Here is a 24,655-nt window from a genome sequence, read left to right as displayed (position 1 = left end):
TTTCTGATCTCCAGATTATACCCTGTACCACCATTTATTTCAGGGTGGAGACTTTTGCATCCTGAACAAGAGAAAGGATTCCTTCACTGCCCTTAGTGACACTGAACACCTTTGAACTGTTTCCTGAAGTACTTGGAAACCTGCTGGTGACACGGGATGGTGATATAACAGGTCTCCACACGTGGCTGTCACAGTCTCTGTTCCCTCACTTCTCACCCTTCTGGCTCTTGCCTTAGCTGTCCTCTCTCAGGCTGAAAATGTTCCTGGAGTAGAGATATTTCTGGCTGACCTTCTGGAGCTGAATTCCTCTCCTTGGACCTCCCAGGAGTTTATGCCTGTCTTGTGTAGGTCTGTGATGCTTTTCATTAGATGCAGTTTCTATGTTCTGTTTCAAGCATATTTTGTTTTCTACAGCAGGAGCATTTCCAATTTATCTAGTCCTTTATTACTAGAATCGATATGTACTAGGCTTTAGCTTTTTATTTTTATTAAAAATTTTATTTATTTATTTTTTAGAGAAAGAGTGTGTGCAAGTGGGGGTGGGGAGGAGCTGAGGGAGAGGGACAAATAGACTCTGTGCTGAGCATGGGGCCCCATATGAGATTCTATCCCACAACCCCAATACCATGACCTGAGCCAAAATCAAGAATTGGATGATTAGCATCCAACTGAGCCATGCAGGTGCCCCTAGTCGTTAGCTTTTTAATAATCAGCTGCTATTCAGTGCTGCCAGCAGGGTTAAGCATTTGTTAGTTTACTCCTCCTTTCATTTAACCTACAAATATGTATAGCCTCCTGTGTGTTAAATGAGTAAGACATGATCCCTGCCCTCAGTGAACTCAACGGCTAGTAGGGGAAACAGATTTCAAGCAAATAACTAAAATATGATATGTAATGTTTGTAATAGAGTTATGTGATGGAGTAAAAAGCAGGTGTTTAGGGACTGCAGAGCAGGTAAGAGAACAACTCTGCTGGAAAGGTTGGTCCAGAACAATTAGGTGCTGCAGAGGTGACTTAAAGTAACAGTTATTCATATTTTCTGTCTGTTTTTAAAGAAATATATGAACATGATAGCACAGTCAAACATAATGAGGAACATAAAAACTACTTTAACTCATTAGCCAAAGTTAAATCCTTTAAAATCTTTTGATAGGTGAATATTATGTATTACTATATCTATGCTGACGTAGATTAATATATTTTGCTTCCATAATCAGCATCTTCCTTTCTTTGTCTATTCCTACCCTCTTCTTTATATAAGAAACAGGTAGTCTTGTAGAGTCTTTTTAAAAACTATTTATTTATTCATTCATTCATTCATTCATTCATTCGAGAGAGAGAGGCAGGCAGAGACACAGGCTGAAGGAGAAGCAGGCTTCATGCTGGAAGCCCGATGTGGGACTCGATCCCGGGTTTCCAGAATCACACTCTAGGCCAAAGGCAAGCGCTAAGCTGCCGAGCCACCCCGGGATCCCCAGGCTTGTAGAGTCTTAAGAATACTTGCTTCTTTAATGTTGGTTACCATCATCATGGAAGCTGCTAACTCGGCATTTTGCATCCAGCTCAGAAATGTGCATTTATGAAGTTCTATATATGTTTTTTTAAGATTTTATTTATTATTAATGAGAGATACACAGAGAGAGAAGCAGAGACATAGGCAGAGGGCGAAGCAGGCTCCCCACAGGGAGCCCGGTGTGGGATTCAATCCCAGCACCCCGGGAGCACACCCTGAGCCAAAGGCATATGCTGAACCACTGAGCCACTGAGTATATATATGTATATATATATATATATATATATATATATATACATACTTTGTCCTGAGAGTTTATTTAGGATTATATTAAACCAATGGGTTAATTTGAGATTTAACATCTTTGCAAAATTTTAGCCTTTCTATCTAGGAACATGGTATATCTCTCCGTTTCACACAATGATTCTTTTTAAAATTTTTATTACAGTAAATTTCAAACATATACAAGAGCAGAGATGAATGCCTATATGCTGATTGCATGACTTTAATAAGGATCGATTCATGGCTAATCTAGTTTCATACCCACCCCTTCATACTCTCCTGTATGATTAGGAAAAAAAATCAGCTTTTATGTCACAGAGTTTTGATGGTTTTTCTCACAGAGGACTAGAATATGCTCTACTATTATTTATAAATATTTGTATTGGTTATTATTATAGACTCTTTTAAAAATCTTCTAATTGTAAATGCTGCTATAAAGGACAAATTTTAAGTGTTTATATTTAACTACTTTACCAATTTCTTATTACTTCTGAGAGATTTAAAGTTATTCTCTTATATTTTCTAAATAGATAATTAGATCAATATACCACAGTAATTTTGCTTTCTTTCTAATATGCAAATTTTATGTCAGTTATCAGCAACTATAATGTACTGATAGAATTTCCAAAAATGTATTCAGTAATAACAGTAAATAGAAAGCATTCTTGTCTTCTTTGTGATTTCATTAAAGGTGCCTTAAAATACACATTCTTTATTTTTTTTAAGATTTTATATATTTATTCATGAGACTTACAGAGAAAGAGAGAGAGAGAGAGAGAGAGAGAGAGAGAGACAGGCAGAGGGAGAAGCAGGCTCCATGCAGGGATCCTGATGGGACTTGATCCCGGGACTCCAGGATCACGCCCTGGGCTGAAGGCAGGCACTAAACCGCTGAGCCACCCAGGGATCCCCAAAGTACACATTCTTTATAAATTATCTTGAGAAATAATCTAGAAATGAGTATTGAATTTTACCATATTCCTTTTTGTTATCTAATAAGGTCGTTCTATCATATTATTCCTTGAACAAAGTTAAATGTGACTTAATAGATTTTTACATCTCTGATTTACCTCACTTTATTGCGGTAATTTGCCTTAATGTATTGATAGATTTGTATGTTTAGATTTTTGCTTCTGTCGTCACATGATTGATCTGCTGCGTGTGTGTGTGTGTGTGTGTGTGTGATCTTGGTTGAATTGTATTTTTGAGTGCATTTTTAAACTGTCTTAATTTTAGGATAATTACAGTAACACAGAGATCATCAGTTTTTAGGAATGTTTGGGAAAGCCAATCATAAAAGTGCCCAGAAATTTTGAGGGAGATAATCCTTTGCTGTAGTGTTTATTTTCCCCATTTTTATTGAACTATTATGAATTTCATTCTCTACTGATCAATTTCAAGAACTTACATTTTCTTAAATATTTAATACATGTTACTAAGACTTTCAAATATGTTAGTAGAATATATACTATCCCTTTATCATTTTCATTTAAGTTTTGCCTTATATGCCTGCCTAAAATCTTAATTTTTAAGATATTTTTTCCTGATTTAGTTTATCTACCCTCCATAAGGAATGACTAATTGTATTTATTTTTCATTTCACATATTTATTAGGTTTATTTATCTGTTATTCATTTTCTCCTGCTTCTTTACATTTTTGTTCTGTAGGAATGTTATTTTATATTTGAGTGCAGTCTGGGCTCAGTTCTGTAAATTTTGTTTCGGAGTGTTCTCATTTAAATTATTTTCCAATTAATCCATAATAATAGTGTTGATTTACTCTTCTAACCAAGAATGGTTTATAAAAGAAATATTAACCTCCCAAGTGCTTCAGATATGTTATGAAATTCTGATATGTTTTATTATAGTCAGATAATGACCTAAATGAAAGCAGAAATCAAGAGTGACAAATTTTTACCTTTTCAACTCAAAAGTTACTCTTTTTTTTTTAAAGATTTTATTTATTCATTCATGAGAGACACAAAGAGGTAAAGAGAGAGGCAGAGACACAGGCAGAAGGAGAAGCAAGCATCATACAGAGAGCCTGACATGGGACTCGATCCAGGGTCTCCAGGATCACTCCCTGGGCTGCAGGCGGTGCCAAACCGCTGCGCCACCAGGGCTGCCCTCAAAAGTTACTCTTGAAAGGATACCTTATCATTCAGAATTCATTTTTAGTTTGTACTTTCTTTTCCAAATAGATATACAGTCCTAAAGGTTTGGGGGTGGGGAGAAGAGTGTTTGAAGAGGAACCAAATATTAAATATGAATATGCCAGCCTGAAAGGACCAAGGAAGAATAAAACTTTTCTATAAATGGTATATATGTCCTTTCCTGCCTTGGGTCAAGTTCTAGGTGAGGGTCAGAGAGCTGGGAAGCCTCTTCTTTCCCTTACCCCTGACACTGTCATGTCAATTTGGAAAGTAAAAATTAAGTAGACATACTGGGGGATATATTAAGGTATAAAGTGCCTGAGATAGTGAGATATCCCTGTAAATTTCAGAGTGGCTGGCAGAGAGCTAGCTCATCTAAAAGTGACTAAAAATGAATAAGAAGACACAAGAGGGTCTGGAAGTAAGGGAAGAAGCAAAGAGCATGGCTGTGACCTGACAACCAGAGGCTATGGCAGGTCCTTAGGTGTAAGCAGGATGATAGAAAGATCATCTAGGGATGATCTAATGATGGGACACATGGTCGGTGGTCAGCACAAGGACAGTAGTGACCACACTGAGGAAGCAGATGTTCACTCCCCAACTTCAGTAGGGAGTTGCTGGATTTAGCGAAGGAAAATACAAGATACTCAGGTAAGTTTGAATATCAGATAAGGAGCGGATAATATTTTAGTATACGTCTATCCCAAATTTTGAATGGGATATACTTTTACCAAAAATTTTGGTTGTTATGAATTTATGTGAAATTTTTACATAATTCAGATTCAGTAAGATGTTTTGTATCTTATCTGGCAACCCTCTTCAGTAACATTTGTGAATATCCCAACAATGTTTTAAAAAAAAAAAAGAGCAAGAAGAAGAAAACTCTCAGAGGAAAAATCTTGATTGTCCATGTTTTATGTCTGAATAGTCTAACATATCACTCAGAGTTTTGAGGTTTTCTGGAAGGGACCAGATTAAATATTTGGCATTAGAAATAAATATAGCTCCGAATCAGAAACATTTTCAGATAAGGAAAAACAAATTGTCATTTTTGCACATCCACAGTGATGCAATTTTGAAATGCATAATAATGTTATTTGTTCGTAAGTTCACGTGGCAGGTAAAATATGGTACTACACAGTATGATGTTTATAGGTCTGTCCAAGAGACCAACAAGAGTTAAGTTAGAATCTCTCAGTGTTAATTCCATATTCCTAGTCTCCTCCATCTCTGGTCCAATCAGCCATGACCAGGCTGGGAGTAGTGTAATGCGACCATCTCAATGGGTGAGAAAGGAAGTTAGTGGTCATTATGGACGAAGCAAAGAGCCTAAATTGTGTGTACTATAAACATCTTCCATTTCCTGCTGTAACAACTCCCTAATGGATTGTTGAGCTTTAAACTTGGTCCAGAAACTGAGAAGAAACGAGGAAGATGGATTGTTATCTTCCCCATTTCTGGCTCTATACCAGTTGTCAGAAAAAAGTTCATGGCTTCTTTTTTATAAGGCTACTCTCTTTCCAGTACATTTCATTATGCCCTTGTCATGGAGTAGCACATGTCACTATTATATGTCCTTTGGATCTTATCTTGACATATTATTCCTCTGTTTTATTACCAGTTTTAGACAGCACCATAGTGCAGATTAAACCCTCGACATCCAGTTACAGAAATACCGATGCATTCATTTAGAGTACTGTCAGAAGCTCTGTGCCCTTTCAATATCCAACTTGCCAGAGATGTAGTGAAATGCAATGAAATACATAGCTTTTTTTCAGAACCAGTGAGAACCGGGAATTTATATATAATAAGGAAAAGATTGTTTTCTGCCTCTGAGGTAGCCACAGCAAGCAGTAGAAGCATAGTCTCTCTAAGATGTTTTATTTCCCAATTATGAAAGTTATAGGGGCCCCTGTACTTAAAGGGTTCGGTTGAAATCCAAGAGGAATATCTCCAAGGGAGTGGAGTTCTTTATCTGTCTCTTTAATTTCACAAGACTGTGATTGGGGAAATGACTCACTCATGATTGGTGGGGAGGTTAATTTCATGGAACCATGAGTTGTAAGTGTACTCCGGAGCCTGATATTAGTTTTACAGTTTCACATTGAATTAATGTGAACCCATGGGGTTTGTCTTTCCCTATATGGGTTCGCCTCCCAATGCTTCTATTGTGTTAGGCATTCTTCAGAAAGGTCATCACTTATATTCAAGACATTTATCATAATTGTTGAGAATCAAAAATGACATTCATCAGTGCCAAGCTAGGTGAGATCTCAGGGAAGACATTTTGTCTCTCATCATTGTGCCAATTTTATGGATTTCGAGAAGCAGGGGAGAAGGAACGTAGCTGTGGTTCATTTTAGGTCATTGTGGATCTGGGGCACTGTCCCTGCCAGCCCACAATGCCTTTCTAGAGGGTATACTCAGCAGTGTTAAGTTTGAGGGGCATGATAGGATATGGGGCAGGAGTAGAGGTGAAGCCTTCATCCCAAAGGCTGTATAGCACAGTTATTCCCTGAACAGTCAGAAATTGAGAATGTGTGGTCTGGGGTAGAGTAAGGCAGTGTCCAGGCAGTGACATGTGCCAGGTGTCTGGGACTAGGGAGAGCCGTGTTGAGAGATGGGGCTAGGGAAGGATCTTGGGTGTTGAGAGCTTTAGACTTCACATTAAGAATACATTCATTTTTCTCGCAGATAAGTAGTTCCCTCTGTGTGGATACCAGACAGTCTCTTCTTTGCAACCCCGAATCCTGTTTTTTTTTTTTTTTTTCTCTCATGGTATTCTGCTCAAGCATCGACTTACCACAGAGGCTTCTTGCTTTCCTGGCTGCTTTACAGGTCTCTTCTCTATCTAAGATCTATTGCAAGATGTATTGCAAAGTCCTCTGTGATCTAACCATTATGTTAGCCTGTTACCAATACTGCATTTCAGGCTTCTCCATTCCTGTTTTCATGGTCAATACAGTCTTGGGCAAGTGTGTTGGACCCAGAGCTGAGTGGAGGAATTTACTAACCCATTTGATCCCCATATCAATCCAACGTGATAGGGACTATCACTCTGACCACTGGTCAGATGAAGAAACAGTACAGAAAGCATAAATAACATGCCCCAAGGCTCCCAAGCTGGTAAAGGATGGCCCTGGAACTCAGGACCAGTGAGGCTTCACTCCACAATCCATGGTTTTAATCACACAGCTTCTGTGTTCCTAAATCGAGGTGACAGGTAATAGATCAACCTCATTTCCTACCTGAAACTGTGAATTCTAAAGCCATGAGGGTGTACAGAAATAGAAAATATTGATTTGGGAAGATAAGATTTGAGTGTTTAATCCTCTTAGAACCAAGACAAAATGAAATACTGTTGCTAATGATTTTGCTTATTCTAACACTTTTCACACACCCAGCCAGGCTGGTTAAGCTCACCTGTAAATTTCTTTCGAATTCTTTGGTGCCCAGACCTGGCATGTACGTTTTTCTCATTTGTTTTTTCTCTTTTAGCCTATGATTCTGTAAATATAGTCACTCTCCCCCAGGATTTGTAGTCAGGGCTATTCTAAATACTTTGGTCCAATAGTCCCCTTCGAGACACTTGCAGTTCATCAAACAAGGGTTTGGTTTAGAAAATACAATTCTCATACCTAGAGACCAACTGATCCTAGAAGTCATCTCATCTCTGCTTTGACCTACCAGAGAGACCTTCTCTCTGCCCTCCATCCCTCCCTCCTTTCTTGCTCTATGATCAATTGTAGCTTCTACTTGGTGTTTGCATATGAGCTTCCAGTCTGATATTCATAGCTCCTCCTGCTGCATTATTTCAGCAAAGACCTATCATAAATGTCAAAATACAATCTTAAAACAGAAAACAAACCCAGACTTAACCAGTTTTATCACAGAGTACTTTTTTCTTGGGGTGTTAGAGAAACAAAGGAAATTAGAAATTATAAACCATTGTCCAAATCTATGTGTCTGGATAGTCAAATGCCATTTCCTATGGAAGTTGCATAAAAACAAAATTTCCAAACCAAAAAGAAAAATAAACTGTGACAATTTTATTCTGATTCGTTTTAAATTAAATATTCTTTTTTAGAAGCAACATATTTACTGATTATTATAAGAGGGATTAAGAACTTGCCTCAGTGAAAATGAAAGACAATGGATTGGAGCCTTCATATAAATGTTTAACTCTTCTTACCTCTACAAATTTGGAAATGGTTGTCTTATTGAGTGTATCTCCTCATTGGATGTATCTTAAAACAAGGGTCTGCAAATTATGGCCCCTGGGCTAAATCCTGCTAGATATTCGTTTTTATAAATAAAGTCTTATTGGAACACAACCATACCTATTTGTCTTAGTATCCTATATGGCGCTTTCATACAGAGCAGAGTTGAGTAATTGTGACAGAGACTGTATGGCTTATGAAGCTGAGAATATTTACTCTCTGGTTCTTTTTTTTTTTTTTTTTAAGATTTTACTTATTTATTCATGAGAGATGCAGAGAGAGAGAGAGAGAGAGAGAGAGAGAGAGAGGCAGAGACACAGGCAGAGGGGGAAGCAGGCTCTCTTCAGGGAGCCTGACCTAGGACTTGATCCCCGGTCTCCAGGATCATACTCGAGGCTGAAGATGGAGCTAAACCACTGGGCCACTGGGGCTGCCCTACTCTCTGGTTTCTTTAAAGAAACTGTTTGCTCATCTCTGCTTTAGAACATCCAAAGAAGAGGGCTGGCTTTGCCTTCCTTAGTGTCCGAGACCACAGTTTGAACTAGGAAATTCTGGGATTAAATGTGATTTCTCAGTGGGAAAAATTCACTTTTGGACCTTAAAGCTCAGTAAGACCTGTGTTCAAATTCCATCTTTGTTTGGGACTACTTTGCATGTAACTTGACAAGTTGTTGGACTCTTCCAAAACTCAATTACTTTATCTGTAAAATGGAGACACTTTTTGTTGTGAAGAACTACTATGCAATCAATGGGATAATGTTCAAAGTGTGCACTGTGCTGCCAGCCACATAGTGGACACTTAGTAAATACATTTTTTTCCTTGTTATGTCCAGATTGAGGAGTTGCTACGTGTGAATGCACAGATTCTTCAGTCTGGACAAATGTCCATTTGTGTAATGGAAAAAATCTTTGTCATTTTAGAACATTTCTATATTTATTTATTTATTTATTTTTTAATTTTTATTTATTTATGATAGTCACAGAGAGAGAGAGAGAGGCAGAGACACAGGCAGAGGGAGAAGCAGGCTCCATGCACCAGGAGCCCGACGTGGGATTCGATCCCGGGTCTCCAGGACCGCGCCCTGGGCCAAAGGCAGGCGCTAAACCGCTGCGCCACCCAGGGATCCCAACATTTCTATATTTAATCATGAGTCTTTGGGAAAAAAATATCTTTGTCCACTACGTCTCCAGCCCTATTCAAAGATTTAACCGAGTACTTCCTGATTTATTGTAAACTATTATTTAAAGCCAGTTTTAAGTAGGCTTGCCCATGGTCATGGTAATTATCAATGATTTCCAGCAACTCTTTAATGGGATTTATGCAATGAAGAGCAGGGAACTTGTGTTTCAGAAATTGCCTTGCTGCACAACATTTTCCTCCTGTATAAAAACAATCTCTTACCTATACTCCAGGCCTCAGAGGCCAGACCTCTCGAGGATGCTCCAACTCCAAGAAATGTAGGCCTTGCTGCTGAATGTGTAAAATTCCATTTGAGAAGGAACCAGGCCCTTGTTAACAGCATCACAATCAGCTGGAGACCTCGATTGATTTTGTTAAATATTGTGCTCCGAGTGTGGAATCACTTTTCTAGCCTCAGTCCAGGGAAGCACACTTGCTCTGTGTCCATTTTGTTTGAGATAAAAGACACCATTTCTAGAGGCACCTGCCCACTGATTTTGGAGAGATGCAAATAGGCCTCATCTAGATTGAAGAAATAGGTCTTGTATTAATGAATATTTTTCCAGACATTGCTCTTAAATATTATGGCACAAATGCTTATCCCCAGGAGGTGGGCTGCCATGCAGTATTCTTATCCTCAATTTACATTTGAATGAAACTGTGACACGATGGGGCAAAGTGAAGTACTTGACACAGTAAATACTTAGAGCTCAGAAGAGCAAATGACTACTAGATACTTTTGCCATGTGTAGATTATCAGATGTGCCAAGAAATTGGCAAATAGTCTATGCTCTTCACCCTCCTTCCAGGATGACTTCTGTGCCCAAATATGACTCCAGTTGCATTGCATTTCCCCATGGCGTTTCCTTTAGCTTTGATCTCATCTCTCCTCCTCCTTTCCCTTCCTTACCTCCCTTATCTCTCTTTTCTCACCTTCTTCCTTTTCTCTCCTTACCCTACCATATTGTGTGTTTGCAAGCTGCCTTAAATCTCTTTTGCAACAAAATAGGGCATAAATAGATAGATAGCAGAGAGAATCACAGAAACTCATAGTTGGAAGTAATGGAAAGAAGACCAAGGATGATAATTCCTCCTGCCAGAGCTGAGTGAATAAAATTTATGTATTGATATGATTAAGCTTCTCCAAACCAATATTTTTTTGTTCTATGTCACAAAAGCAGAGCAAATCAACAAGTTGAATAGATTAAGGTTGTGGGAAAATGGTTTTACACATCACAGTCCGGCCACAGTCCTTGGCCTTATATTTCATAGCTTGAAGCTTTCCTCCTCCCCAGCTTTGATTAAGAGTCCAGCATTATTAATATTAACCTATATTTTCTTTATTTAGGTGCATAGGATAAAGTCATTCTTCACACAGAAATAAAACTTTGATAACAGGAAATAATAGCCCACAAAGTAGTTAGATAATCAACTGTGTGTATATGTCCTTGTAAAATCACTTCAGAATTCTCTGGAGTCAGTGTAAATGTAATGCTCACTGAAACTTCTGGATCGAGAATTTTCAACATAAGATTAAGACCCATTGGAACAATGGTTTTCAATCCTGGCTGCACATTAGGATCATCTGAGAAGCTGAAAAATAAAATATCATTGCTCTTACCCTACACCACAGATTCTGACTTTTTGGTCTGGAGTCAGGACTCTGCATTGGTATTTAAAAACAACAACAACAACAAAACCCTCTTCAGATAATTCTATTATTAGCTAGGGTGAAGAACTGCCATACTAATTGGTTTTGAGTTATATAGTTGATTATAAGTCACCCCAGCTTTTTATTTTCCTTTTTAATGAAGAGTCAGAACAGATAGTAAATATCAGTATGCTGTCCATGTGGTAATGACAGGCACAATGGCATGAAACTCCTGTTTCAGTTTCATGTATATTAGGGTAAATACTGTTACTATTTTAAAATAATTTCTTACTGTGGGTTATAATCGAAATTTGAAAAACACTGCTTTAGATTATCTTTAGTAGAGAAACTATGTTGATAGCTACCTAGGGAAAATCAGAAAATCTTCATCTGTCCTAAGAGAGAAGCCCAATTGCACTATTTTTAAATGCTTGTAGGGCATGCAGAGGTATCACCAAGTGATCTCTGCACTATCAAATGTTTCTTGCCTATTTATAGAAGCACTTACACATTCTCTAAGATACTGAGCCCAACTTTCTGCTCTCCGTAGTCACCCTTGCTGCTTAAAAATTATTAAGTTGCATTTCTTTAAAATTTTTTTTTTAGCTCAGGCTCTGCATTTTTAAATCAGCTCATTCTGACCCTTATTTACAGATATTTATGGAAGAGTTACACTTGCCACACTTTGTTAGCAAACACAGATCTCCAGTCTGGCACTAAAATACTCTTTCACTTCTCTGAAAATCCCCATCAGGCCTGCAAGCCTAGCACTTAACAAAACTTTCTGGAATCTTCCAGGAGGCCTTGTGGAAGGAGAAGTGGAGCTTTGTTATTAACACTAAGTGCCCAGCTATTCCAGGATAATTAGTGGTTTTGACAGATGATGTCCAGGTGATTTGGCCCTGCTGATCTTTTAATGGTTCACGTGATAGTAATGTAGAAACCTTATCAAGAAAACTAGGGAGTTTCTGGCCTCACTGGCCCCACCCTTGGGAAAGGGGACCACCCCTCCCACCTCGTTGTGGGCAGGACAACAGGCTCAAATGATTCACCACGTGGTAGAAGACAGGAGGGCAGATTGTTCACCCAATTCTTCAGGAATTCAAGCACAAGCATCTTAAATACAAGCAAACTTCCATACCTAACACCTTCCAGAAAATACACATGACAGAGGGGAGTGAGAATTGGAGAATTAATTGAAGACCTAGGCAGAGGTTGATCTAGGGGTGATACTAACGTCTGGAAAATGCTTGAATGGAATAAGAAAGAGGGCTAAATCAATTGATCAAAAAATGATTCAGAGCTGCTAACAGAAGCCTCTGGGTCTGGGTGTGAACCTTCTGCAGATACTGAGGTGGCCTGTGAGGCACAGCGTGTCTGAAACTAGCCTTCAGATGACAAAGGAAAAGGCAAATAAGGATCCCGATCTTCTGGGGAGTTTGGGAAAAAAAAAAAACCTGTGGCCATTCATTAAAAATAATAAGCTTTCTCTCAAGCAGGATGCAACACCAGATGATTTTTAACAATTTTCTGCTCTGACAGCCAGTGAAAAAGCTTCATGCAACAGAAAGAAAAATAAATTAAATAAATCAATCCAAAAAGAAAGGATCAAAGGCATACAATGAGAAAAATGAAAGATGTCTATCCAAAGAATCTGCAAATGAAAGGGTACCTGCTTTGGATTATAGATGAATGTGATTAGGGCAAAATGCAGAAACACTGTGTGTAGAAGCCCAGAAAGCTGAGATCTAACTGATTACAGTTCAATTCCCAACAATGAGCAGAGCTTACAGCAGAGTTGAGTGTATGAAACAAACACACCCTGCTGTCACTTAGTGACTGTCCGAGACTAGGGGAGTCCAGTGGAAGGTGCATAGCACAGAGGGATGGAGTCAGGACTCTGATGAAGGCAAAAGCAAAAATTTTCCTGTTGCCAGTGATTTTGATGACCAGATCTTAGTCCTACCACAAGGATTAATAAAATGCTCTATACCCTTGAAAGTCAGAAAGGACCGAAGGGAAAACAGAGAGAGTCAAAAGTAGTGGATGGACATTCCATTGAAGGAAATGAGGATATATTCTCACCTTCCTACTTTGTAGATCGAAAGCTATTTAGACAAAAAATGTCAACGATTCCTGAGGGTGTGTGCTAGGACGAGAACCTTGGTGTGTTGGAGGAGAAAATGAGCAGTCTGGTTTCCACAGGTTTCAAACACACCCATATAAACAGATAACTGGGGCATAACTGGGATTGACCTGTACTTTAAGACTTGAAATCTCTCCTTGAAGAGATATCTTTATGTCATCTTTTTTCCTTTCCTTCCTTCTCCCCTACCCCATCCCTTACTGTCTGTTTTTCACTTGAAAGATCCACAGTATCTCTGAAAGCCATCAAGTCTAAGAGCTTAAGCAAGGTTAAGGCTTATCTCCACTTGGAGGATGAAGACCATGGACAGTTCTTCCTATTGCTCGAAGATTTCTCTTAATAGCCTTAACATAATCTATCAACTTGGTTTTCTATAGCTACAGACACATACCATTAAAAGGGGAGGAGGGTGAGAGGTATAATATGCTCATTTCATACACAGTGAAGACGTCTGGAGCTGGCATCTTGTTCTTCAGCTTGCTTGGGGAGAGAAGTAATCACCGGTATGGGAATGTGTCAGAGAAAGGAAGTGAGGAGCAGGATTTTGGCCAAAGACTGAGAGGCGTTCCTGGTTGACATTTCTTCATTAGATTTTCACAATACTCCTGTAATGGCAGGTAGAACAAGTATCACTGTCTCCTTTATGTTGATGAGAAAAATGAAGGCCAAGATGTTGAGTGAACTTGCTTTGAGCTCTGACACCAGGTGACTAAATCAAAAGCAGACTCCCACATCTGCTGATTCTCACTTTATTCCACCAGTTCAGTAATGAAGTTTAAGTTGAAATATCTGTACAAGCCTGGGAAAATTCCATGGCCAGTCATTCTTATTGTGGCACTTAAGAGCATGGTGACCTGGCTACTCTTTACCTTTCCAGCCTTCCCAGCTCTGCCCTTCCCGGTTAATTAGCCCAAGTCATACTGAATTAATTCTACCTTCTCTTCTACCCAGCTGCTCCCCATCTTTCAGCTCTTAGTAACATATTTCTGCTCCCGAACAGCCCTATTCTAATGTCTCCAAGTTAATGAAAGTTGACCTGCCTTCACGTTCCCGTGTTCTTACCCCTATTCTAGCACCATCCTGTAACTGTCTGTTTTCCTATCACTCTCTCCATCTTAAACTTCTTAGGGATAGTGATTTTCTTTTTACTGTTACATGTCCAGTGCCAAGCACAGCTTTTGGCATATACTAAGCCACTCAGTGTTTGTGCAATCCATCAATAAAGCCAAGATCAGAAGATATGATCATTTTTAAAATTCACTTTTGCATTTTGATGACAACCAAGCCTTTCTGCTATTTATAGCCTAAATTTAGTTTTGCGCACGCAATCCACAAATGTTAGCTGAGATGCTTAGTACCTCTACGGGTTGTAGCCCAGGCTTCTTATAGTCCTTGTTATATAACAGGTCCTCAGTACATAATTTTGTAATGAATTAATTAGTACAGAGATGATGAGTATACCACTTTCCTAAGGCATTTAGACAATGTCTTACATATAAATAATTATATGGGACAGAATATGGAAAGAGCCATATGGGAAGCATTTGGGGTAGCTTTCTTTTGCTAAGCTGAAAAACGTGATCGCAAGGAGTGAGGACTTAAGTAGGCCCAGGTAGTCACTGAATCCTGGGCAAAAGGAGGTAGCATTTGATCTAGCCTATGAAAATTTTTAAAAAATGGCTTGACTCATCAACAAGGAAAACATGCAACCTACCGGGTTCATTATGTACTTGTAGTAGTGATGCCCTTAAATATCACAACAATCACAAGTATTTAGAAACCTATAAAAATGTTTTATAAACAAGATGCCACTGCTAGTAAAACAGAGGTCATACTTACGGGAACAGAGTAAGGATCTGCAACAGGACTATAGTTACTTCGATCTCTATTTCAATGTGTTCTTGATAGGCCATCTCCCATTTTACCTGGCTCTCTGAGGTCTCTTCCTTTCTTCTTTTTTTTTTTTTAATTTTTTTTTCTATTTTTATTTATGATAGTCACAGAGAGAGAGAGAGAGGCAGAGACACAGGCAGAGGGAGAAGCAGGCTCCATGCACCGGGAGCCCGACGTGGGATTCGATCCCGGGTCTCCAGGATCGCGTCCTGGGCCAAAGGCAGGCGCCAAACCGCTGCGCCACCCAGGGATCCCTCTGAGGTCTCTTAATGAGCATTGCTGGAGCACTCTTCCACATGTACTTAAGGGCCCACTGTAGAAAGACTGGAGTGTCATGGATAGAGTTCAGGTTCTTAATCCCAACACCCTGGTTTGAAATCCAGCTCCACCATCTAGTGGCTACGTGATCTTGGGTAATTAACTGAACCTCACCATGTTGGAGTTTTGTCACATGGACAATAGCATTGACAAAAATAACAGAACTTACCTCATTGGGCTGTTTGGAGATTTAATGAGTTCATGCATATCCAGTACCTGACACACAGTAAAGACTCCATTAATTCTAGCTCTGGTGATTACTCTCATGTGCTACATTAAGTGCTGTGAGCCCAACAGTGAAAAGGGAAGTTGTGGTTTCTGTACTCATGCAGCATGCTTGCCATTTGCTTGTTTCCCTTTGCTGTGTAATTCATTCTTCAGCCTTCCTCTGCTTGGCTCTGAAAGGGGCCCAACTCCTACAAACCACATTTCCCAGACTCCCTTGCCAATTGGCTCCCTGTTCAGTTTGGCAACAGGACGTTTAGACAAGAGAGTGAGATTGGGAGGCCAACAGGCCCTCTCCGCTTCAGTGGCATCACGGGCAGAGGCTGTCTCTTCTCCATTCCCCTTCTCTCTCCAAACAGAGCTTCTTGGGATGCTTCTTATCAGATTTCTGCCTTGGGGAAGAGGCCAATACAAAAGAGAACAAGAGGAAAAAGACAAATTCCAGATATGATACTAGATTCACCAATGCCTGAATATTGTCTATGACTAGACTTTTAAATATATAAGCCTATCAAAAAATTCCCCTTTTCACTTAAGCTACTTTGATTGCATTTCTTTCACTTGCCACTGTGTGAGTGCGATAATACAATAGCTACTAATTCCTGAGAACTGTTTGAGATGGCATCACAATATAAACCAATTGGTATTCTCATTGCATCCATGTCCCTGGAAATCACATAACTAGTATTTATAGTCCTGCTAGCATTAAGATTGTAAAGATGAGCAAGATAAACAGGGTGTTTCTCTTTGATGGTACAATAATGACTAATTGTTTTCAAAAACATTAACTTTTATTCTACGTATTCCAAAATGCTCTTTTCTCTGGAGATCTGAGCATCTTCTCGTACTAGATGTGTATCTTAAAACTAAAGACGTCTCATCCATTTTAACACAAGGATGTAAACTAAAATGCAAAACAGGAACTTTGTGGTGAAAGTTTTCATTTATTTTCAATAAAGTGAATCCCAAGCCTCCAGTTGTTCTTTATGAAAGCTTCCCAAGGCAGGAGAATTTTTTTCAGTGTAACGAAATTAATGGTGTCGCGACTACAGGACAATCACTCATTCTGCTCTATGCTTTTTTGGCTCTTCTCTTCTCCATTTGCCTATGATGATGCAATTCATCTCCTGATAATGGATAGGCTTCCTCTCCTTTTCAATCACTAGCCTGAGGCACTGAAACTTTCCCAAGACATGTCCAAAGTTCATCTGTTTGGGAGTTTTTTGTGTTTTTTTTTTTGAGTCTTTCATGGTTGATGGAAGTAAATTTATAGTCATGATGCAAGTATAAGAGTGTATGTGCATGCTTTGTCCCTAAAATGTATGCAGTGGCCTTTTTTTTTTTTTTAAGATTTTATTTATTTATTCATGAGAGACACACAGAGAGAAAGAGAGAGAGAGAAGAGGCAAAGACACAAGCAGAGGGAGAAGCAGGCTCCATGCAGGGAGTGTGGGACTTGATCCTAGGACTCCAGGATCACCCCCTGGGCCAAAGGCAGGTGGCAAACCACTGAGCCACCCAAGGATTCCTGCAGTGGCCTTTTAGTGTTATAATATATTGTCAGGCTGCAGTTGCTATGGAAATAATAACCAAATTTTCTGACCTTTGAGGGTAGGGAGATGCAATGGTGGCGGCTGTGATCACAGCTGAGGATTGCTGATAGAGTAAAAGTAAAGATTAAAGAGTAGGGAATCCCTGGGTGGCCCAGCAGTTTAGCGCTGCCTTCGGCCCAGGGTGTGATCCTGGAGACCTGGGATCGAGTCCCATATCGGGCTCTCTGTGTGGAGCCTGCTTCTCCCTCTGCCTGTGTCTCTGCCCCTCTCTCTGTGTCTTTCATGAATAAAATAAAATTTAAAAAAAGGTTAAAGAGTAAGGGGCTCTTTATACCTTAATGTGGAAACCAGAGCCATCTATTCTTCCCCTGTGTCTACCAACAATATCCATCAGAGCAAAACTAAGGACTTACAAGTATTCCTTTAGCTATTATTTTATACTATTTATTTTGGATGCTGGTTGAGTGGAATTTTGGAGTTCTTGATTATAATTGGTCTATAATTTTTTACATAGCATAAAATCATGCATTCTGCTAGTGGAACACATTATATACATATTAGTGTCCACACAAGATAGTGTTACTATCAAGACAGCAAGTGCCTGCTTTCATTTGGAATGTACCACATTGATCAGTCAAGTGAATACCCTCTCCGTTTAGAGGAGATCATTTTCTAGGACCTCTGTGACCACTGGGAAGTTTCTCTGATACCTTCCTGTACGGCACTGATCCTTTCATATCATTAAGACTTAGGAGATGTGCCAAATGAGAAGCTCATATATCTGTGTTTATTCTGTTCATACTACATGTCAGGAGAATGTTAGGGAAGTGTGGAATACAGGGAGTGGTATCATCACCCTAATTGCTTAGGGAGGGTCCTCTATGCCCAATACAGTGTTAAGCTCTATTGGTATGGACATGAATAGGAAATGATTCCTGCCCTCAAGAACTTGCTTGGCCACATAAAGAAAGAATCTACACAGACTGCATGTTGAGTACCAGCAGCACAGGAGCAAAGCCAGCAGAGGCATCCAAATATAAAAGGGAGAAGTGAGTCCAATGACATGGGCAGGGAAGATGCTGAAGGGAAAGCATAACTTGAGATGGGACCCAAAGGAAGGGAAAACCTAGATAAAGAGGAAAGACTGTCTTTGGTTTTAGTAAACTTCAGAACTTGTAAGTACTCCATATGTATTTTTTGAATGTGTTAAATATTATATTAAAATAAAGGTGAGGTCAAGCAAATGGTGTGAGCAAAGATGCAGATGGGGCATGATCTAGTGGTTAAGGGACGTTGAGTAGTCTGGTTATGTTGGGGAAGCAAAGGGTTTTACTAGGTATTCTGTAGCAATGAAGATGCTCAGACAATTGGAGGACTATGAAGGATGGGTTAGGAAATATGGGATTCTTTAGATACCAGGTAACTTTGAAGGCAACAGGGTTTAAATTCTAAAAATTTAGAGGTCAAGGTGAAGAATCTAGAATGGTAGTAAACAGAGTAAATTGTTGCCCACTGTTTAGAGAGAGGTAACCAGTCAGTAAATGAGAATTGAATTTGGTTGCAAAACCAACCCCCAAACCACTTTGGAATTGCAGCTGATATTTGTGGGGATCATAACTTGCTGGCTCCTGATGAACTTTTCTACAGTTCTTTCTTCAGGTTTTTTTTTTTTTTTTTTTTTTTTTTTTTTTTTTTTTATCCCTGGGTTGTTTTCACTTCTGGGCTTGTCAACATGGATATAACTTAAAAGGAAGGAGATATAAATGCATAGTTTCTTGCCTATGAAATTATATTAAGTGTGTTGTGTTCAATACATTAGGTATTTTTTCCAATATAGAGGCTTGAGTGAGTTATAGATAGATTTCTTTCATCTTGAGAAATTGATCCACCTTGATATTGTCTGTACAATGTGTTGTACATGGTCACCTCCAAGCTTCCAAATACTCATCAATAAGATTGTGAAGATGCACTTGGCATTCTCAACTCGGAGGTTTTTTTTTTTTTTTTTCCTTTTCAAACAAAAATGGTAACCTGTGTCTGAAAGTTAACACATATTGCTTCCTATGCAGGGCAGTCATAGAGTGAGAACAGGTGCTTTGGCACAAGGTAGTAGAACATCCTACAGGTTTTGTTTGTGGGTGTGTTTTTGAAATCATTCTAAAAATGGACAGTCTTACAGTCTTTCTTTCTTTCTTTCTTTCTTTCTTTCTTTCTTTCTTTCTTTCTTCCTTTTATCCTTCCTTCCTTTCTTTTTTCTTTCTTTTTAAAAGGACCTTCTTAAGAAATGCTATTCTGCCAAGGCATCTTACCTCTTCCAGCAGGATAAATTCTATGATGTCAGCTACGACACGGGAGACAAGTCTATCCAATGCAGCAGGAGACCAGATGCATTCAAGTTCTGGATGACTTGGAAGGCCCTGGGCACATTAGGCCTTGAAGAAAGAGTTAATCGTGCACTCGCTTTATCTAGGTACTTGCCTATGTGTGTGTGTATGTCTGTAACAGAATCAATGGAAATAACATTTGCAATGTCTGTATATCTGTTCTTTCATTTGTGCATTTCTTCTTTCATCGAATGACCATTTTCTCAGTACCTACTATGTGTTAGGAATTGTGGACAAAGCAGTCCTACCCCTACCCTCTGGGATCCCAGCCCAGTTAGAGATACATCTAGGTGACAAAGCTGATAAAATGCAAGTGAACTTACTTTTTGGTAAGGGTGGGTATATGGTGCTCCAGGAGCACTCAGGAGGCTTCTTTAATATCCTTGAAGGATACTGATAGAAGCCCTAGAAATGGAAGAAAATGGGTGTAGGAAGAGCCCAAATCATGGTGATTTTAAAGACCTGAAAAGTCTGGGAGAATGTGGGGCTGGAATAAAGACACAAAGGTAAAGGTAATGTGAAAGTGCTATAGTTACTTGCTTCATCATAACAGTGGAGACCAAACTTTTGAAGCCATTTTCCAAGACATTAGAAAAACTCTTGAGATACAGGTGGTGGACATTTGCCACCCAAAGAAGACTTTTCTGCTAAGCGTGGATCAGTGGGTGCAAATGGGCAGATCATAGCCGAATTTAATTTTAAATCTGATTTGTTGAGCCTGAACTACATAGGCTTAATCTTCTTGGTGTTAAAAAAAAATCAAACATTTGAACATGTAAAATATTTAAAAATAGGGAGATTGTCAAAAATCTGGATTTTTGGCTCCTCTCAAAGGATCAGAATGCTCTCGATCCCACATGGTGACAAACCACTGAACATGTTGATGCCTGTCTAGAGAACCACACTCCCCCTGCTTCCTCCTGTTTTTTGAAGACAACCTGGACTCAAAACTTAGCGCCATCATTTACAACCTAGGTGACTTGAGCAATTTTCTTAACTTTTCTGTACAACAGTTTTGTCCCAATAAAACGGAGATAACAATAGTACGTCGTTCAAGTAATCATTATGAGGATTAAATGAATTGACATATGTCAAACACTTAGAACAGTGCCTGATGTATGCTACATGCTATATGATTTTTTGGTTATTCTTACTTGCTTAACCACTATAGGCATCAGCGTTTGTGAACTCTGGTTTGGATTCTCTCTCCTATTCACATTTCACTTGCAAAATCCTGAGGTCTCTCCTTAGAGATTTAAAACAATTTTCTCTTTCTATACTGGAAGCTGTATGGGTGCTTTGTCTAACAGCGGTCTGAAAATTCAGTGTCTTAAAACAGCAATTATTTATTCTCGGACATCTGCTTGTGGGCTGGAGTGGCTTTATCTCATTCTGTGGTGGCTGTGAGGATTGGTGGAGGGTCTCTGTCTACTCCCCACATGCTTTGAATCTTCCTTGGATTAACAAGTGAGCCAGAGTATGTTCTTGTGTTGAAGATGACAGAAGGCCAAGAAGGCAAGCCCCATTATGCAAGCCAACTTTGTGTTTTATTTTTTAAGATTTATTCATTTATTCATGAGAGACAGACACAGAGAGATAGGCAGAGGGAGAAGCAGGCTCCATGCAGGGAGCCCAACGCAGGACTCGATCCTGGATCCCAGGATCACACCCTGAGCCTAAGGCAGACACTCAACTGCTGAGCCACCCAGGCGTCCCTGCAAGCTGATTTTGAAGTCCTGATTATGTCATATCTACTGGCATTCCAATTGCCAAAGCAAATCACATGGCCAAGCTCAATGTCAAGAGGGAGGGAATACAACCTGCCTTTTAGCAGAAGAACTGCATATTTACATAGTATTGACCTTGAAAATGAAACAGCCAGTTTTTTACCAGCAAAATGGGCATATTTGGGAATGGCAGAGGAATTGAAATTCATGACATGCAAAGTATGGCAAGCCATAGGTGAGTCTGGAGAACAAAGGAGAAGAGTTCACTTGTATAGAGGAAAAGGGGAAGTTGAGAGGTGTTGTTTTCAACATGACTCCATTGGAAGAGACAGAGAATGATGGTTTCTCACTGGCTGGTAGTATGGCTTCTCATTGCCTAGAGCTTTTGCTAGACAAAGAGAAAATCTTCCTATTTGCTGTGGTTAGTAAAACAGGCTTCTTCCTGTTGGAAAATACAAGGCACGCCTCCTCCTGTTGAGGTCTGCAGTTGATGGTGAGTTTGTAGAGCAGGAAAGCTCCATCTTCATGGCTTCCTGACTCCATTTCAAATGAGGTTTCCTTTATTCTTTTTCATAATGGTTTGGGTAAAAGGACAGGTAAAGAGATGGCTTTGGCACTTATAGAAGATTGTTAGAAGTCAACAATTCTAGTGATTATGATTTAAGAAGTAGTTTTAAAAATCTATAAACACTGTACTGTTTAAGATGGGTTAGGTGGCAAGCAAAAGAAACCATAATTCAAGATACTATAAACAAAGAAAGGTAACTTATTATCCCATGTTCCTTCTAAGCTAGTATAATGATGACATCTGGAATGACTTTATCTAAGGGCTTAAACGACATCACAGGCCTCGATTTTCCTCCATCTTTCAGGTTTGCCGTCTTTTATGTGGGTTTATTCCTATGTAGGAAAAAGGCTGCCAGAAGTGTCCGCTCTCTATCCTCTCTTGTCCCAGATTCAAGTTCAAGGTCAAAATGAGAATGTGCTCCTCTCTCAGCAATCCCAAAGGAAGTTTTCATATCTGAATGAGGCAAAGGTCTAACTGTCATCAGTCACTGTTGCCAGGGAAATGTGATCTCACTGGTCATACTGAGTCACATACCCTCCCTTGGCACTAGGACAACATCAATTCCTCTTATAGAATATATGCTGAACAGGTGAAAATATGCCTTTATTAGGAGCAGGGTTAGTGTACTTCCAGCAGAATTAAGGTAGATAACTACCCAATGTTGAAAATAATGAAACTGTCTACCATAAATATTCATAGTTTCTGTTCAATTAGAATAAAAGTTCAAAAAGCTCTATTTCCTTTTTTCTGGCATTTTCTCATACTACTTAAGTGAGGTAGACTATCCACATTATATGATTTAAGCTGCTAAGTAATTCATTGACAGGTGTCTTGAAAGAAGGCTAGATATAAATATTTGATGATCATATTTGTTATAAAGTTAAAATTCATCTCAGGGTAGGATTTAATTTATAGTCTAAGGATACTCTCTAATTTTTGCAGCGAAATATCACAGGAGGATAAATGTTAACACTTCAATTCAATTCAACAAACACTTATTGTTTGTAAATGTTTGTCAAGTTGAATTGAATTGAATTAACATTTCAGCGAGCATCACTGCAGACTCTGTGACCTATATCTAAATATTTGAAAAATGATCCCTCTTCTTCTTTTTTTTTTTTTTTTTTTTTTTTGCCTTAACTTTCCACAGTTTTCATACATCCAACCCTCTATTCCTGGGATGAGCAGAAATCATCCTTTTCTCCTACCCCCAAGGCCAAGCAAATATTGAGTCATTTTCTTTTTCTTTTCTCTTCTCTTCTTTTTCTTTTTCTTTCTTTCTTTCCTTTTTTTTTTTTTTTTTAAGAAAAAGAAACAGAGAGACAGAGAGCTGGAAGGGAGGGGCAGAAGGAAAGGGAGAGAGAGAGAGAGTATCTTAAGCAGACTCCATGTCCAGTGTGGAACCTGACATGGGGCTCAATCTCACAACCCCGAGATCTTGACCTGAGCCAAAATCTTGAGTCAGACAATTAACTGACTAAGCCACCCAGGTACCTCTATTTTTATTTTATTTTTGGCTAAGCCCTTTAAGGTGTATCACTTGGAATGAATACAAAATTCTAAACTCAAAGAAAGAAAAATTAAGAATTATATCAAGCTCGAAACATAAGTATTTATTCTTATGGTTTTATTTATTTTCAAATTGGCTAATTGGTTTTTGGTTCTGCTCTTTAGGAAAGGAAAAGCTTTTTTTCAGTTCTAGGATCTATTGTGTTTGAGCCCAGGTACAGTGGTGTCCTGGTTAACTGACTCTCTGGAGGGAGAAACAAAAACTCCAGTTTGTAACGTCTGCCAACTTCCACGGTGTAAATATTCCCATTGTGTAAAATTTCAAGTTGCCAACAGTTGAGATTTGCAAAATTCCTGAATATTTAACAGTTGGCACTCACTAGCTAGTCCATACTAACTGTAGAACACCATTGATTAAGTGAGCCAGTGTAATCGGTTCAAACCACTGACTCTTGGGAGTTAAAACACCATTTCTCATCAAGCTCGCTGACCCTAGGGCACTGGCTTTAGAGTTTACCTAATAAAAACAATTCTCATTTGTGCCCAGAAGGCTCCGCCTGGCATAATATCTATAATTTCATAATTAATGTTGTTTTATTTCCAAGACATATTATTTCCTTCAGGAGATAAGAATTAGCAAAGTAAAGCTGCAAATGAGGATTGCATTACTATTTGGGATACCCACCAAATAGCCTGATGTAGAAAAGACACCCATTTCCCTAGACCCTCGGTCAGGTCTCTCAAATACTAGAAGGGCCCGGCAACTCTTTCCCCCTGAAATATTGCAAGAAAGATTGCCCTGGCTCCCTAAAAACAATATTCCATGTTCCTGAATCAAAATGGAGCTTAGTTTTGAAATTTGTATATTTACTTAAGATTTAAGGATCAGAGTGTGATGGAATGATGAAATGGATTGCCACCACCTTCATCAGATAGCTTGCTCTCTCTTCCCTTGGGAAAGCAAAAGCAGACATTAGAGGACAAAGATTCCTATTTAATGAGTTGTCAGAATCTAGGAAAAAGGGGAAAATTAGTGCCTGGAAGATCTCTAAGGCCTTTACTAATTTCCATCCGACCCTTGTCATTACAATCTGCAAGAAAACTCTTATCTGGAGAAATATTGATGACTAAAAGCTTGATTGCCCCTTGGGTTGTTTGAAAACCAGTGACATTGGGGATTTACAACACTATGCAATTATTAAGCATGATCCAAACCCAGAGGAGGGATTTAAAACCACCACCTCCTGTACCAGGCAGGTGATTGAGTATCCCTGATATCTGCCTAGGAAAGTTGAAAATGTTTCCCAATACCCAGGGCTACCTGTTGCCAGCG

General features: G+C 39.1%; 1 protein-coding gene across 4 annotated transcripts in view; it reads left to right on the top strand.

Moving 5' to 3' along the window:
- The window catches only part of GADL1 (glutamate decarboxylase like 1), a 163,522-nt gene that overhangs the window by 71,245 nt on the left and 67,622 nt on the right, over positions 1–24,655 (top strand). For all 4 annotated transcript variants that reach the window (XM_077865539.1, XM_077865540.1, XM_077865541.1 and 1 more), the window contains one exon: positions 19,405–19,604. In XM_077865539.1, the coding sequence (XP_077721665.1) occupies positions 19,405–19,604 (200 nt within the window). The remainder of the gene's footprint in view (positions 1–19,404; positions 19,605–24,655) is intronic.

The sequence above is a fragment of the Canis aureus genome, chromosome 22 (genome assembly GCF_053574225.1).
Source record: "Canis aureus isolate CA01 chromosome 22, VMU_Caureus_v.1.0, whole genome shotgun sequence".
Lineage (NCBI taxonomy): Eukaryota > Metazoa > Chordata > Mammalia > Carnivora > Canidae > Canis > Canis aureus.
Note: the sequence above shows the minus strand (reverse complement) of the source record. Positions and strands in the feature narration are given on the sequence as shown.